At 44.1% G+C, this 17,158-nt stretch overlaps 1 protein-coding gene across 1 annotated transcript in view; it reads left to right on the forward strand.

Annotated features, from left to right (window-relative positions):
* Positions 1-1,340: 1,340 nt before the first annotated feature.
* The window catches only part of LOC147440421 (uncharacterized), a 33,635-nt gene continuing 17,817 nt past the window's right edge, over positions 1,341-17,158 (forward strand). The window contains exons 1-3 of the mRNA XM_086530161.1: positions 1,341-1,440; positions 1,559-1,611; positions 1,708-1,820. Coding sequence (XP_086386287.1) covers positions 1,563-1,611; positions 1,708-1,820 — 162 coding nt within the window. The 5' untranslated portion in view covers positions 1,341-1,440; positions 1,559-1,562. The remainder of the gene's footprint in view (positions 1,441-1,558; positions 1,612-1,707; positions 1,821-17,158) is intronic.

A 17,158-nucleotide genomic window follows, 5' to 3' on the forward strand; every position in this document is an offset into this window, starting at 1 on the left:
CAAAAGCACCTCTTAGCTTATACATACAAAGAATTTTCAAACAAATAAAATTTGGTTGCAGCTTTGACAAATAATCATCAAAAGTACATGCATTCCTATGTAACCATATGACCTTGAACAACCTAAAATTTTGATGGGCATAGTCACTTAATGCAAAGGTTGCAAAGAACCAACAATCAACGCATTGATCCCCAATATGCAAACATGAAAATGGACAAAAAAGAGATGCAACAAATGCATTCAAAAAGCAACCATCCAAGGAAAAACAAGAATGAGTAAGGAAGAGTTTCCACAACTGCCTTATAGTTGATACAAATTTTGGATGCAAAAGTTCTCTATATGAGATTCAAACCATAAGGAATAGTGTTTGTCAAGCTTTCTAGACAAAATCAAATGCACACCTCTCAATCATACTGATCCTAAAATATCTATCCAAGGTAACACCAACATAAATGCCAAATAGGATTAAACCACACAACTAAATCGGCAAATTTTGAAAGAACACATAAATTTTTAGTGAAACAAGCTAACAGAAAGGTGTTTAACATGGCCTAAACCAATCCTTATAAACAAGATACAACAAGGACAAAACCAATCCTTATAAAAATGAAATAGAGAAAGTGGCACATTCCAACAAGCATGTCTAATCTCCGTTATAGAAAAGGAAGCGCAACGGGATTCAAAGCAACATAAGCCTCATATCATTCACTTATCTCCATTCAACTGATAAACCTTCCAATACATCGTCTATAGAAAATATGCCTTTATTATGATATCGCGCCAACCTAACATCCTTAGTTGAAATATGCACATCACCACAAGGTATGTTCCATTACACGAACATATAATTTTTTTAAAGTATGAGAACTAGGCTATTAACAAAATAAGCATGTCACATCTCATCTAAGCAATAGAGAATAGCTTAGCAAGCATCTGAAACGATTTCCAATACACCAAAAGTGTGAATCTCAGCAACCTCTGATAAAGGAAGATATGTTTCAAAGCTTTAATCAGAGACGGATGTGTCAATATAGCCATATTCCATTGAGCCTATGCAAATATGGAGTCTTAGGACTACTCTTGTATGGTGATAAGTCACTATCTACTAACATCATATGGCGGAAGGGGGAGTCCTTTACACGTGTCACAATCTGCGATCTGAAGAATAAAGTCCAAAACAAAAACAAGCCCTTTTGCGCGCAATAAAGAGGGAGAGAGGGGGAGAGAGAGAGGCTGTACTAGTAGCAAATGATGCAAGAGGAAAAGACTAAGCATATTCCTTTCTCCAAATCCACCTCGCAAACCATTTTTTTGAGCAAAGGAGACGTCCAGCCAGCCATCCACGTGTCGGCCATTGAAAAGGCAAAGAGTTTTAAGCTTGAAAAATGGGCATTGTTTCTCTCCTCTCGTATGTGGGTACGTTGCAGCGTCCAGGTGAAGGTGCGTCTGTCTCTCCCTTCGCGAGTGCTTCGGTTTAAGCACTCGCTCCTGTATATGCCTGAGAGAGAGAGAGAGAGAGAGAGAGGTGTGTCCTGAATCGTTATATCTTCAATTGCAGAAAAATGTCATCCTTGTCTGGTTCTCCTTCAGCAGCTTTAGAAGCTTCACGTCGTAAGTGATTTCAAACCTTGTGCTCGAATTGTACAAGAGTTCATGTCCTCATTTATTGAGATGCTGACCTTCTGTTGTTCCTTGCACAATCATCAGGTGTGAAATCACATGGTGCCAGAGTTAAAAGACCGGTTGGACTCGAGAGAAGAGACACAACACAAGCTTCACCAATTGTCAGATCCGCTTTGACAACATGTAACATCGCTTTGGTACCAGCACTTTTTGTTATCTATTGTCTTTGGTTTTCTGTTAGATGTAAAATACATAGAACGCGGTTAGATTTTAGCTCCCTGAGGTTTTGATCCATATGCTGTATATCTTGTAGTGCCAGAAGTCTCGGCCCCCTTCACAAGCCTCCTCAAGTTTTTTTTGGTGGGTTTTTGTTTTAGGTCCTTACAGGAGGTATCACATATTCAGGCTACTTGAGAGGGACTTGTTGAAGCCTTGAGCTACAGATGTCAAGAATAGGAAATTTATTGAATAGATACTTATGAAAGCGAAACAAGGAATTTACACTTGCACACTATCAATAAATGAATACATCTTAGACACTTTGCCAGATTATCAGGCTTCTAAACTCGAGGGAAGATCTATTGAATAGTTCTCACCAGAAAAGGGCCTAATGAAGCTGTCTTCATTGATGTGTTGCTGATGTTGTTTCGACTAAAAGTAGCTGAAGCAGAAGGGTTGTCTCTAGGACTCTCCATCCGAGGAAATGTGCAGTTGTTGACCCTTCACCGGCCGATATTTGCAAGTAACTCATTGTAGTCTCGTTTTTAGCCAGGATTGAGAATGGAGACTGTAGGCCACCCTAACTACAAAATTGTGGAGGAATCGTGAATCTAGGATGAAAGGAAAATTTTGTTTGCAGGTGCATGTGACAACATCCTCATTTATGTGTGGTAAACCACACTAGTGAAGAAAAAAAACTAATGGCTCACAAAAGATATAGGTCAAACCTATAGTTATTAGAAGCTGGCTCCAACAAGAGGATTGGTATGGCTCCATAAGCAATAGTATTGGTCCAAAATGGCAGGCTGTTTTGATGTTTAGAGAAAACATGAACCAAGCATATTGGCCCACACAAGCAGAGGATTGCCACATGTTGCCCTTGAATCCCCATGAGCGATAGCATGAAAGCATCAACAAGATTGACTTCTTGTCTACATAGGGGACACCAGCTCAATGTGGAACATTTGGATCGTGTGACAGACAATATGTCCATATTAGAGCAAGCAAGATGTATCCATAATTATTAGTACGTGTCCCCAGTAAGGGGATTACTTTCCTCAACTCTCGATATTGGATCATTGATTATGGTGCTATTAGGCACATGATGTACATTCTGAAGCCGTATGAAGGTGTAGTTATGTTTGGAGACAGATCAGATTAGTGGGTCTTGTACGCAGTTGAGGAGGCTATGGAGCTTATTCCAGTCGAAATGTATATTATTTGATGAGCATAGGTTGTCGATTCGAGATAAAGCCTCTTTTTTCAGATTTGGACTCACATCCATCAGGTAGGTTACTTTGGACCGAATGTTTCATGGTGTGCCATATGAGAGTGGTTACTTCACATGGAACAATAGTGCTCTCTAGTTGATACGGGTTGGCACCACGTGCCAATTGAAAAGAATAGACTGGAACAAACTTTTAGCATTTTAAAGCAACTCAAATAGAGAGAGAGAGAGAGAGAGAGAGAGAGAGAGAGAGAGAGAGAGAGAGAGAGAGAGAGAGAGAGAGAGAGAGAGAGAGAGAGAGAGAGAGAGATGAAATGAAATGCTATATTAACGTCTTCAAAAGGCCAAAGTGACCTATGAGACCAGAAAGTTACAATGTGGTGGATCTGATACAAAGTCAGAGTAACAAGATGACAAAAATGAAATGACAAATGACAAAATGACAAAAAAAAATACTATGGAATCCTAAACTGCTAGGTGTGAACTAAGCAGCTAGTTGGGATAGCTAGATCACAAGAGATCCAACATCGGTCGCTGGCGGATCTCATCAATCTTCTCCATGGTCAGTAGTCCGACCGGGCGTCGTGCATGTCGAGCTAAAGTGATCCGAATCCTCTGATGCAGCCTCCGTCGATGCTGTGTAGTCCTCCGCAGTCGTGGGCGTCTGGATCTCCCCAGCTTAGTCGCTTGGTCGATCAGTGTGCCTTTGGTGTGAGGCGACGAGCTCTGCTGTGGTAGTAACTCCTCCGGGTGTCCAGTGGCAGCTCTAAAGAAATCTGTGATTCTACTCCTTCATACACCGCATGTGGGAACTTCCCAGAGACAGATATGCCCGCCTTGCACTTGAGTCCTCTCGACAGTTAGCCATGCAAGGAGATACAGCATGCTGGTATGGGGAGATGACATCATGGTTTTAGGCGCATGGGTTCAGCATAGACAGATTGCCTCCCTTCCAGTACTCACTGGATGCACCCTCTCTGACTCTTACACAGTCCGAGATCACCTGGCTCATCCACCAGGACTTGACTCAGCTAGACACCAGGAGGACATGGATACAGCCAGCACAGAAGCTGGGCACGAAGATGGCTTTCTATAGAGAGCATCTCCTCCAGCTTACGGTTGATGGTTTTGTGACGAGGCCCAGATACATGGACACCCACTTGTCTCATGGGATACGATGTGCTATCGGCCAGATACGCACATCTTCACACCAGCTGTGGATCGAGACTGGGAGATACAATGGAGTACCAGCAGAGGCGAGGACATGCCCCCTGTGTGACATCGAGCCTGAGACAGAGTTGCACTACACATGCCACTGCCCCGTCTACTACGAGATACGAGGCCGCTTCCATTGCTTGTTGAGAGAGGGCTTTGGACCATTCTCCATAGTCATGCAGTACGAGGATTAGAGATTCTTGGGTTTGTTTTTGCTCGAGCTATGCAGACACAGAGAGAGCCTGATGAGAGGAGAGGCTAGCCAATCTGAGAGAGAGAGAGAGAGAGAGAGAGAGAGAGAGAGAGAGAGAGAGAGAGAGAGAGAGAGAGTCCACATGGCAGACATAGAGTGAGGGAGTTCCATTCCTAGAGCATTGGCCCCAAAGCCCTGGTGCCCACTGCCCCTTTTGGTATTTCTCTTCTTCGTCGCAAAGGTACGACTGCCTGGAAGGTCTCCTTTGATTCCGCACGTGAGAGTACGATTTAAAGGCCCTTGGCCTAAAAGCATCTTCAAGGAAAGAAGCTCTCCCAAAAGTACTCAACTTCCAAAGCTGGCACCCACATCTAGTTCTGCACTTTGCGGTTAGTCAGCATGTTTCACGATTTGTTGCCAGGTCCGCACAGGTGTCCACTTCAGCTTGTTTTAGGGTTCTAATCCCCTCGGTCGGTTGGTTGTTGAATGTTGGGGTCTTCAATGACCCGAACCCCCTAGGGGTTGTGTTGTGTCCCGCTAACAAAAGAGAGGATCTAGTCTATGACACCATTGGATGGGTGTCGTGTGTCCGGGTGGACGTAGTGTGAACCCGAAAGGAGGCCAAGGCCTCATTTGCAGTTATCAACCCCCATTGGCAGAGTGCCAGTGGTTAGCTTGCGAGGCTAGGAGTGCGCGAGGTCACCTTGAGGAGGTGAGGCCGGGTGGTATGAGACGCTCGGTCTTGCATGTGCATGCCTATGTCCTTGGACGTTGGCCCAACAAGGGGGTGCTGACAGATGGTGGCTATGGTCGGGTGGTTCGTCCGATGCATGTCCGTAGTCGGTCCGTGTAGTTGGGAGATCTTCTTGTTTTGTTTGTTTCATGATATCAGAGCCGGCTTGGCTGCAAGAAGGACCATGTGCACATCTATGGATTGATTCGAGTGTGATGGCCTCAATTTTATGTAATTTTTGATGAAATGTTATCTATTATCTATTGTTCTTCTCATCAACAAGTGTGCAGCGGTGAAAATTGCATATGTTCTTGTTTAATTATGAACTTATGAAGGCATATCTTGTTTAATGCTGAAAATCAGAAATTTAGCTAAATTGGCTTGTTTTATGCCGAAAGTTTGATGATTTTTTATCTGATATTCGATGAAAGTCAGAGAATTACATTTTAATTTGCTTATGTATGAGTAAATTCAGCATAAGTGTACCAAAATGTGCCACTTGGCACGTTTACAAGCAATTTCCCATTTCGCGGTTGCCGCTTAAAAATCTCCCGAGTGGTTGCCCAGTTGACTTTGCAGTAGAGTTCTAAAATGTTCCCCTTGTGTAATGGCGCAAACAGATTTCATGGCCTAAACTAGGAGTTCCCTAATTTTTAGGAGATGCTTTATTTGGGCTCCCACTAGTCTTCTGACCATCTATCCCGATTGGGACCGCATCCAAAAATGCAATTCGGGTACTTTCTTTTGGTGATTCCACCTTGGCTTTGTGCCTTTATTGAGTTCACTTCCTAGTATCCACCAACTTGCTAAGTGCGACGGGGGGACCTACATGATCTTGAACTGAGCCTAGACATCCTCTTACTATACGAATTCCAGTGCCGACCAACTTTCCGTCTGTGGGTGAAACTACCGTTCACATTGGCCATACAATGTCCGACCATTTGCAACTTCAAAAAGAGGGTCTTAAAAATAAAACAAAAATCATTGGAAAGAAACCAACAACTAAGGTTAGCAGTTGCCACGTCCTCGTGACATAGTTAACAATTGTGTAAGGTGCAGCGGAAGTGAATGTTGAACTTTGCTCAAGATGAGTGCTCCGAACTGTGATCAAGGTTCCTTTTTACTTACGGAAGGGAGAGCCTTTTGTTCCTTTAGTGAGAGAGTGAACACTGTGAATGAAGGTGCATGAGACTGAGAGATAGAGAGAGAAGAATATGACACCAGAATGTTGTCAAACCCTCCTTTGAAGGCCCCACTTTATATGGCGAGAGCGGTCTACCTATGATTGCACAAATCTCTACAATGCTTGGACTTGCCGACGATGAGGACGATGACGAGACGGGCTGGAATCTGAGAATGCTAAGGGCTGAAATCTGCAAATCTTTAAATACTGAATTCTGACTCTATGTTGATGATGATGTCGATGGCAACGATGCGATGATGACGTGCTGAAAACGCAGATGCTGAAATCTGCGTTTTCCGGGCTGAATCTGCAAACTCCCCGGGATCTGACCGTGCGGTGAGAATCTGCTGCGGGAAGGTGAGATCTGCGAGGTTCGGGACTTCTTCTGCGGTAACTGACTGCTGAAAACTGAAAACGCTGGTTCTAGGGCTGAATCTGTCGCGATGGAATTGCAAAGCACCGAGGCTGATTTGCAAACCAAAAATGCTAGGGCTGATTTGGATCCTGCGGTGGAAATCTGCTAACGTTGGGAATCTGTTGTCTTCTGTGGGGAATCTGCTAACGCTAGGGTTGATCCGCTGTCTACTGTCGCCGAGAATCTGCAAGTGCAAATACGCTGGTTGATCTGATGCAAAAACGCTACTGCTGTCTCTTGCAAAAACGCTAGGCCCCTGTGGGGGGTCTTGTTGAGAAGTTGCCTGTTGAGCAAGGTGCTCCTGCTGCCTCTTCTGCCTGGAAGTGCTAGCGCTAGGTTTCTATATATACAAACTTAGCGAAATTGCCCTACCTAGTTTCCAGCAAAAGTCACTTAAAAGTAATAAGTGAAAAATGTCAAAAATAGGAAAAATAGGTTTAATGTATTGGAAAATGCTCCTGATGGATTCTGCTGATGATCATGCTGTGTGCAACCAGAGGATATGCATCTATTCTAAGTGTCTGGACATGCACGGTCTGCGAAAAGTCTCACAAAAGTGCCAGATCACTTTTTATTCTAGATTGACTTGACTGAACTGAACCCTGGTCATGGTGTAGCTTGTCCACGGACACATGGTTGGATGTGTCACGTGACATCCCCTCTTTTTTAAAGTGAGGTACTGGTACCAAACTGTATGGCGTCGAGGGAGATTGCCATAACATCCGGAATCCTGGAAAGGACTCTTCGCCGGCCCACTCTGATGTGTGGGTCGTATGATACTTGAACTTCATAAAGGTCTGCAACGCTTGCTTCTTTGGGCCGCGCCGAAAGCGACACAGTCTTATGTAGCTCCTTTAATGCTTCAACTTCGTTTATAGCCATTCGTCTATCTTCTTCAAGAATCTCCGAGGATGAAAATTCGTGAAACCACTTTCAACACAAAAACATGAACATACCCATTCCATGAAAAGTGACTGGAAAAAAATACTATTATATCGAAAAAACTGTGCATGTAATGCAAATGAGCATAGTGACGGAGTGCCAAACTGTTCATCAAACACTCGCAAACAATGGGGTCGAATCTTGACTTTTTGATCTAAATCAATTAGCTGTGGCAAATCACAATGGAAATGCTGATGCTTGATGCTCAATCTTTCTTGTGCTCTTTCTACGACTGTGTGGTGCCAATGAAGAGACATGGAATGTGACTTCCTCGAATGCATACTTTTCAGCTTTTCATGAGAAATCCGCATACATTTGTGCTCATTCATGAAGGAATCGTGCTCAACGTACAATATGGCATGCCTTTGGAAAGGGATCACATAAAGAAGCTGATGAAAACACATGAAACGATCACGAATGAAACACTCGAACAATGCGTGCTGACTAATCATGCGAACACATAATACTTCCTGTGAGGGTTCTTGAGATCTAGGCTCGAGAGCCAAGATCGGTTCTTCGTAATCGATCAAATCTTCTTGTGGGGGTTCTTTGGACCTCGACTCGAGAGTCAAGATCGGTTCTTCGTGATTGATCGAATCTGCAATGAGGTTAGCTTCACTAGAAAAAGTATCAACTAACCCATCATTCTTGTGAACAATCACATCTTGATCATACAAATCATCATGCTCGTGAGAAATCACATCTTGATCATGCAAATCATCTGCTCGTGAGAAATCACATCTTGATCATCATGCAAATCATCATGCTTGTCATTGTCATGCAATTCATCATGCTCATCATTGTCATTCAAATCATCATGCTCATCATTATCATTCAAATCATCATGCTTATCATAATCATGCAATTTTTGTGTGTCATGCTTGGGAGAAGAAGAGATTGAGAGAGTCTTCTTTTCCCGAATCTCTTGCATGTGTGCTTGTACTTGAGAAAAGAATTGGAACAAGGCGGCTTTCCTTTCGTTGTGCTCATGCTCTATGGCTGCCATTCTTTCTTCGTGTTCACGCTCTATTTCTGCATTTCTTGCTTCACGTTCTAACTTCTTGTCCATAATTATCTGTTTTAAAGCCTCCATAGGAGTTAGTGCAATCCTTGGGAGAGGGTCGGAAAAACCTTCTGGTGCGAAAAATTCTTCTTTGCCACTTTCATGCTCATCACCTCCATGCGAAGTATCCATTCCGCTTTGGGTGATGACCATTCTGAAGTCGTGGGTTCTTGTAGTCTTGGGTTCTAAAGTTCACGAGGAACTTGAGTTCTTGTGGTTCTTGGTTTCTTGGGTTCTTAGGGGTCTTGAGTCTTGAGGGTCTTCTTTAGCTTGCAATCTGTGTTAGAGAAGGATCTTCTCTTACCCAAGCTATACTCTTCCCTGCGGGCGCACCCCTTGGCGGCCTTGCACTTTGCTTTTCCCACCTCACGTTGATTGGCCGGCCTCTAAGTGCACGGTCCGCTCGCAATGAGTGAGAAGAGAGCAAGGGGAGGTTGGACAAGCCCTTCTTTCTTGGGTTTCTTGCCACTTTTCAAAAACACGATTAGGAATCGACACGCCCAAGAAGACTTGGGTTACGTGCGACCGCAACAAGCAAAAAAATTTTCTGTGGTTCTTTCCTTGAGTGATACAGAACACTGCCAAAGCTCTGATACCTATCTAAGGTGCAGCAAAAGTGAATGTTGAACTTTGCTCAAGATGAATGCTCCGAACTATGCTCAAGGTTCCTTTTTACTTACGGAAGGGAGAGCCTTCCGTTCCTTTAGTGAGAGAGTGCACTGGACACAAACAAAGTGGTGAACACTGTGAATGAAGGTGCATGAGATTGAGAGAAAGAGAGAGAAGAATACGACACCAGAATTTTGTCAAACCCTCCTTCGAAGGCCCCACTCTCTATGGCGAGAGCGGTCTACTTATGATTGCACAAATCTACAATGTTTGGACTTACCGACAATGTCGATGACGATGAGGACGACGATGAGACGGGCCGAAATCTGAGAATGCTAAGGGCTGAAATCTGCAAATCTTTATGTGCTGAAATCTGACTCTGTGTTGATGAGGATGTCGATGGCAACGATGCGACGACGACGCGCTGAAAACGCAGATGCTGAAATCTGCGTTTTCCGGGCTGAATCTGCAAACTCCGCGGGATCTAACCGTGCGGCGAGGATCTACTGCGGGAAGGTGAGATCTGCGAGGTTCGGGACTTCTTTTGCGGTAATTGGCTGCTGAAAACTGAAAACGCTGGTTCTAGGGCTGAATCTGTCGCGATGATCTGCGAGGTTCGGGACTTCTTTTGCGGTAACTGACTGCTGAAAACTGAAAACGCTGGTTCTAGGGCTGAATTTGTCGCGATGGAACTGCAAAACGCCGAGGCTGATCTGCAAACCAAAAACGCTAGGGCTGATTTGGTTCCTGCAGTGGAAATCTGCTAACGCTGGGAATCTGCTGTCTTTTGTGGGGAATCTGCTAATGCTAGGGCTGATTTGCTGTCTACTGTCGTGGAGAATCTGCAAGTGCAAAACACCGGCTGATTTGATGCAAAAACGCTAGGTTTTGCTGTCTCTTGCAAAAACGCTAGGCCTCTGTGGGGGGTCTTGCTAAGAAGTTGCCTGTTGAGCAAGGTGCTCCTGGTGCCTCTTCTGCCTGGAAGTGCTAGCGCTAGGTTTCTATATATACAAACTTAGCAAAATTGCCCTACCTAGTTTCCAACAAAAGTCACTTAAAAATAATAAATGAAAAGTGTCAATTAGGGAAAATAGGTTTAATGCACTAGAAAATGCTCTCGATGTATTCTGATGGGTTCTGCTGATGATCATGCTGTGTGCAACCAGAGGATATGCATCTATTCTAAGTGTCTGGACATGCACGGTCTGCGAACAGACTCACAAAAGTGCCAGATCACTTCCTATTCTAGATTGACTTGACTGAACTGAACCCTGGTCATGCTGTAGCTTGTCCACGGAAATATAGGGTTGGATGTGTCACGTGACAAGTTGCCATGTCCTCGTGACAATGATGAAGAAAAATCAGAAGCACTTGATGCATTTAAAAGATTTCATGCTTACACTTTCACTCAGACACGAATGAAAGCGAAATATTTAAGAACAGAAAGGAAAGGATTAAGAGGGAACACACAGCCCCTTATAATCCTTCTTTAAATGGGATGGCAAAGAGAATTAATTGGACATTCTGTGAGAGGGTTCGATGCATGTCTACAACTAATCTCTCTAACAGTTTTGGGGGAAGGCACTGAAAACAGCGGTACACGTATGTAATCGCTCTCCTAATAGTACGTGGAAAAATGGCATCCTTGAGGAGTTTTGGTCTAGCAAACTCGCCTCATATGATCATTTACGTGTATTCGGCTGCGAATGCTTTGTTCATGTACCTGTAGAAAAGAGGACAAAGCTTGATATAAAGTTTATCAAAGGAATCTTCATGGGATATGGAGATGCACTTTAGAATATGGATTCCACAATGCGGGAAGATAATGTGTAGCTGGGATGTAGTGTCCAATAAAAGGAAATTGGTAAAAAATGCTACATCTGTCACAAGACGGGCACCACGTGCCAATAGAAAAGAGCAGACTGGATAGACTTTTAGCACTTCAATAACAATTGAATTGAGGCAGAGAGAGACGACACGCGACACGGAGTGGCGGAATTCCACCTTAGAGAGTATTGGCCCCAAACCTTGGCGCCCCTTTCGGTATTTTTTTATATTGCATCAACACAGTACAAGCCGGTACTCTGCGCCTTCTCCAGGAAGCATGCCAAAGAATGAGCCCTAACCTCATATTTAAAGGCCCTTGGCCAAAAAAGTAGTTTACATGAAAAGCCTTCAAAACTCAAAAGCATCTGGTCCAAAAGCAAAGCCAAAAAGCTGCCAGCGTAAATCAGGGAAATCCGTACAGCCTGCCACGTCATCAGCCAGCGCAAAATGCGGAAATCTCCTTGTTGCCCTTAGGGTTAGGGTTAGGGTTAGGGTTTTTGCAATTTTAGGGTTTTTGGCAGCATAATTAGGGTTTGTAGGTTTCAGGGTTAAAGTTTCCAGAATTAGTGTTTCAGCAGTTAGGGATTCTGGCAGAAATTAGGGTTAGGGTTTTTGCTCTCGGGTAGCCACATCAGCACTTTGTGACAGTTTAGGCCCCTCGGCCACATTTGTAAGTTGGCTCTATTAGGAAATAAGACGTAGCTAAATAGATAATTGAGTAGATTACTTAATGGAGAGAGACAGATTTACATACACGAGATTATAGAGTAGAGAGAGAGAGAGAGTACACACGATATACGTGGTTCACCCAATGTGGGCTACATCCACGGGAAAGCAGCCACTCAATGGCTTTAGTACTTCAAAACAAGAAGTAGTTTACAAAGGGATTATACCCTTAATGGAGCTCTCGCCTTGCTTCACTCTCACCACCTCACACTCACCTTGTTGCATCAACTTCACACTATGAAATGTGTGTAGAAATGGCCTCCTTTTATAGGCCAAAAGGGCTGCCCTCTCTTATGAGAGACAGCCATGTGTAGCCGCCCTTGTGCGAATAAGTCCAAATCGGACCCTCCAATCCGCCCATGTGTGGCCGCCCTTGAGAAGACAAGTCCGCTTTTGAATTCGGCCACCGGCTACCGGCCATTGACTTCCGACCATCGGCCATCGGCCATTGACTACCGGCGAAAAAGAATATTCCGGCGAAAAAAAGTCTCGGGGGCGAGGCCCCCGAGGCTTCTAAAGTTGCCCCTGATTCTTGTCCGTGAAAATTTTGGTTTCCGGTGAGTGATTTTCCCTCACGTACGATGGCTTCTCCTCATAATGGGGGCCTTACAAATGTGCGCTTTTACCACAGAAAATTACAAGGGTAAATCAAGGCTCCATACTTAACAATCTCCCACTTGGAGACTGATCTCCAAACCAAACCTGTGACTGCTTTCCATTCTGGCTTCTTATCCTTGAATGCCGATTGAAGATGAGCAAAAGCTCAACTTCTCCTTGTTGACCACCTTTGTAAACATGTCTGCAGGATTTTCACTTGTACGCACCTTTCCTAGCTTTAGTTGTCCCTCTTCCAAAAGAGTGCGTATGAAGTGATATCTCACCTCAATGTGCTTTGTCTTTGAATGAAAGGCTGAGTTCTTCGCAAGATGGATAGCGCTTTGGCTATCACTGTACAAGACACAATTGTCTTGTTTGAATCCAAGCTCTTCTAAGAATCTGTGAAGCCACATAATTTCTTTGCTTGCCTCCGTCATTGCTACATACTCTGCTTTCGTGGTAGAAAGTGAAACCACTTTCTGCAGCTTTGAAGCCCAGCTTACTGCTGTGCCTCCAACCGTGAACACATAGCCAGTAGTGCTCCTTCGAGTATCTTTGTCACCTGCCATATTTGCATCAGCATACCCTTCTAGAAAAATATCAGTTCCTCCAAAATACAAAGCATTTGTTGTTGTCCCTTTTAGATACCTAAGTATCCACTTCACAGCTTGCCAATGCTCTTTACTTGGGTTGTCCATGAACCTACTCACAACTTCCACTGCATGTGCAATGTCTGGCCTTGTCCAGACCATAGCATACATTAGAGAACCTACCGTTGCAGCATATGGAACTTTAGACATATAGGCTATCTCCTCTTGTGTCTTTGGACATATATCCTTCGTTAGTTTAAAATGACCAGCCAAAGGTGTAGAAACTGGTTTTGCATTTTGCATTGCAAACCTTTCTAGTACCTTCTTGATGTAATCTTCTTGAGATAGCTTTATTGTCTTCTTCGTCCTGTCCCTTGATATTTTCATACCAAGTATCCTCTTTGCAGCACCTAAATCTTTCATTGAAAAAGATTTGGACAGCTCCTCTTTTAGGTCTTTGATGTCCTGCATGTTAGCACTTGCAATCAACATGTCATCAACATACAACATTAGGATGATGAATTTCCCATCTCCCAAATTCTTCGTGTAGACGCAGTGATCCGAGTTGCATCTTGTGAATCCATGATCCAACATCCATCGATCAAACTTCAAGTACCATTGTCTTGATGCTTGCTTTAAACCATACAAGCTCTTCTTTAATCTGCAAACCATTTTCTCCTTACCTTTCACTTCATACCCCTTTGGTTGAAGCATGTAGATTTCCTCCTCTAAGTCACCGTGAGGGAATGCCGTATTTACATCCATTTGCTCGAGATTTAGATCATGAGCAGCCACAAGGCTTAAGACAAGCCTAATTGAGTTCATTTTTACAACAGGAGAAAATATTTCATTGAAGTCAATACCTTTCTTTTGAGAAAAACCTTTTACCACAAGCCTAGACTTGTACCTTTTCTTCCCACCTTCTTCTTCCTTTAGCTTGTACATCCATTTGTTTTGAAGTGCCTGCTTACCTTTAGGCAACTCAACCAACTCCCATGTTTGGTTGCGATGTAGTGAGTGTCACCAGTGTGTGACTACTATCTATCCTTTTTGTTGATTTCTTTCTTATTATCTATTTACTTTCACTTTTTGGAAACACCCCTCGGGAAATCTAACTGCCCTGCATTGCATAGCTAGTGTGGAACTGTCCAGAGGGAGTCCAGGCCTGAGGGCAAGAGAGCACTAAGGTTGGACAAGGACTATGGTTAGCCAAGTGGGGTCATTGACTAGCCAAAGTGGAATCCTTTGCTACAGAGGCTACATTTCAGTTCTGGATGTGGCCGCAGTGTACAAAGAGGGTCGGATGACCTAGAAAGATACAATGGCAGCATCTCCTAAAATTTAGGGAACTGCTATTTTGGGACCTGAAAATGTGTTGGCGTCATTACCTCCGGAATGACAAAGGGAACATTTTCTTACTCTGCCGTGAAGTCAACTGGGCAACCGGTTGGGATATTTTTAGGCGGCAACCCCGAAACGGGAAAATGCTTGTAAAAGTGCCAAGTGGCACCTTCTGGTGCACTTGCCTTATGCAACAAGAAGTGGCGCTGAATTTGAAGAGGAGAGAGCCTCATTTTCAGATTTTGTCACAGGTTAAGAGCTATGGAGTGCTTGCTTTCCCTCTTATGCACAGTGCGGTGCCAGGAGTGATGCCCTGCACGCTACGCACTGCCCTCTCTCTCCCCTTTGGCAGTATGTTATGCCCCTCTAGTGGGCTCTTCATTTGACCAATGTACAGTTGTGTGGGTTCATGCGCGATTGCCGAGGCAAGAGCCTCTTGCACAGGTACTGGATTAGCTAGCGGCTAATCCCCCCGCAGGTACAGGTGAATTCGGAGAGGTTTCACGCCAGAAATCTCGTCCGATTCAAAGGGCAAGTAGCCCTACAGGTGCGGGAGCTCGAGGACTTGCTAGGGATGCGACCGGCACGCGGAACGGAGCCCGAAACAGTGAATTACAGCCTGCTGTGTATTTTTGCAGGTTTAGGGTTTTGGCCCTAAACGGACCCTAATACCCCCAGGAGGTTCGGGGACGCAAGGGGACCGCTGTACAGGCGATCTGGAGCATTTTCAGGGCTGAAAACAGAGAATTCAGCGTGCTGCAGATTCTCGCCAGGTTTTGCAAAGTGCCCGTATGCGTCGGGAAAGTTAGTCAATGCGTGGGAATACTGACCGTGAAGGGTTCTAGTACAGTTATGCTGCCGAAATCGGGCTGGAACAGTGGAAATTCAGCCGAGTTTGTGCGGGGCAGCTTGTAGGAACCACAGCGTTTATTCCCTCTTTTGAATAATAAAGAAATACCGAAAGGGGCGCCTAAGTTAGGGGCCAATCTGGTGTCCGTCTACTCATACAGGTACAATCTAGCAGCCTGTATCCCTCTCCCCTTTGCAGTGTCTTGAAAGTACAGGTAAAATAGACGACTAATAATGGGTGAAAGCTAAATCAAGGTTTAAAGTAAAGTCTACCGCCCTTTTTGGATCAAACAGGCCGGTTACATGAGTCCATCTCCACTTGCATGCTCTTCGTCCATTCTTCTTTGGATTCATGTTGCATAGCTTCTTCATATGATTCCGGCTCTCCAGAATCTGAGATCAAGAGATGGTTGAAGGAAGGAACAAACCTTTCTGGAGGTCTACTTGCTCTTGTAGATCTTCGGGGAATAGGTTGAGGCTCCTCATTTGGTTGACGTTGTTGCACATTGTCACCGTTTGCAGTACTTGAGTCTTCACCGTCCTCAAGCTCCATGTACTCATCACCTGTTTCTTTTGTTTCCAAGTAATCTTTGTACCTATTTTGTTCATTAAAAATTACATCCCTACTCCTTAAGATTTTACCATCTTTAGGATTCCATAGGCGATACCCAAAGTCTCCTTCTCCATAGCCAATGAAGAAACACTTTTTGGACTTTGCATCTAACTTTGATCTTAGGATTCTATCTATGTGCATGAAAGCCTCACACCCAAACACTTTGAGAAATGCATAATTCACCGGTTTACCTGTCCATGCCTCTTCTGGAACTCCCCCATCCAATGCCGTTGAGGGTGACCGATTGATTAAGTACACAGATGTACTTACAGCTTCTGCCCAAAGCTCAAGCGATAGGCCTGCATGTAGCCGCATGCTTCGTGCTCGTTCCATGATTGTCCTGTTCATCCTTTCCAAAATCCCATTTTGTTGAGGTGTCTTTGGGGTTGTCCTTTGCCTTCGAATGCCATTGCTAGCACAAAAGCTTTCAAAAGCTTGGCTGCAATATTCGCCTCCATTGTCGGATCTGAGGCATTTAACCTTGGTACCTGTTTCATTCTCCACAAGGCTTTCCACCTTTGAAATATGGAAAATACATCGGATTTATTCTTCATGACATAAACCCATGTTTTTCTAGTTGCATCGTCTATGAATGTTACATAGTACAATGAGCCACCAAGTGATGGTGTACTTGCAGGACCCCAAACATCAGAATGAACCAACTCAAGTTTTTTATTTTTTCTTTCATTTCCTGATTTTTGAAATTTTACCCTCTTTTGTTTACCATAAACACAATCTTCACAGAACTCTAAGTCCACTTCTTTCAAACCTGGTAGAAGCTTCTTTGTTTGAAGGATTTGCATTCCTTTGGCACTCATATGCCCAAGTCGGTAGTGCCACACCGCACTCTCAACTTCTGTAGTTGCTGCACAAGCTGAAGGTTGCATGCTAACAGTACACAAGTAAAGTGTACCGACTTTTTCACCCTTGGCAACCACCAAAGATCCTTTTGAGATCTTCCACCGTTTGTTTCCGAATGCAATGTTGTGACCTTCATCGTCCAATTGTCCTGTAGAGATCAAATTTTTGCGAAGAGAAGGAACATGCCTAACATCTTTAAGCTTCCATTCATTTCCGTTAGCAGTTTTGACAGAAACTGTACCTTTGCCGACAATCTCACAAGCTTCATCATCTCCCGAGTATACATACCCAAAATTACCTTTGGTGTAGTCTTGGAAATGTTGCTTGTGTG

The sequence above is a fragment of the Adiantum capillus-veneris genome, chromosome 15 (genome assembly GCF_014529385.1).
Source record: "Adiantum capillus-veneris isolate H3 chromosome 15, ASM1452938v2, whole genome shotgun sequence".
In the NCBI taxonomy this organism is placed as follows: Eukaryota; Viridiplantae; Streptophyta; class Polypodiopsida; order Polypodiales; family Pteridaceae; genus Adiantum; species Adiantum capillus-veneris.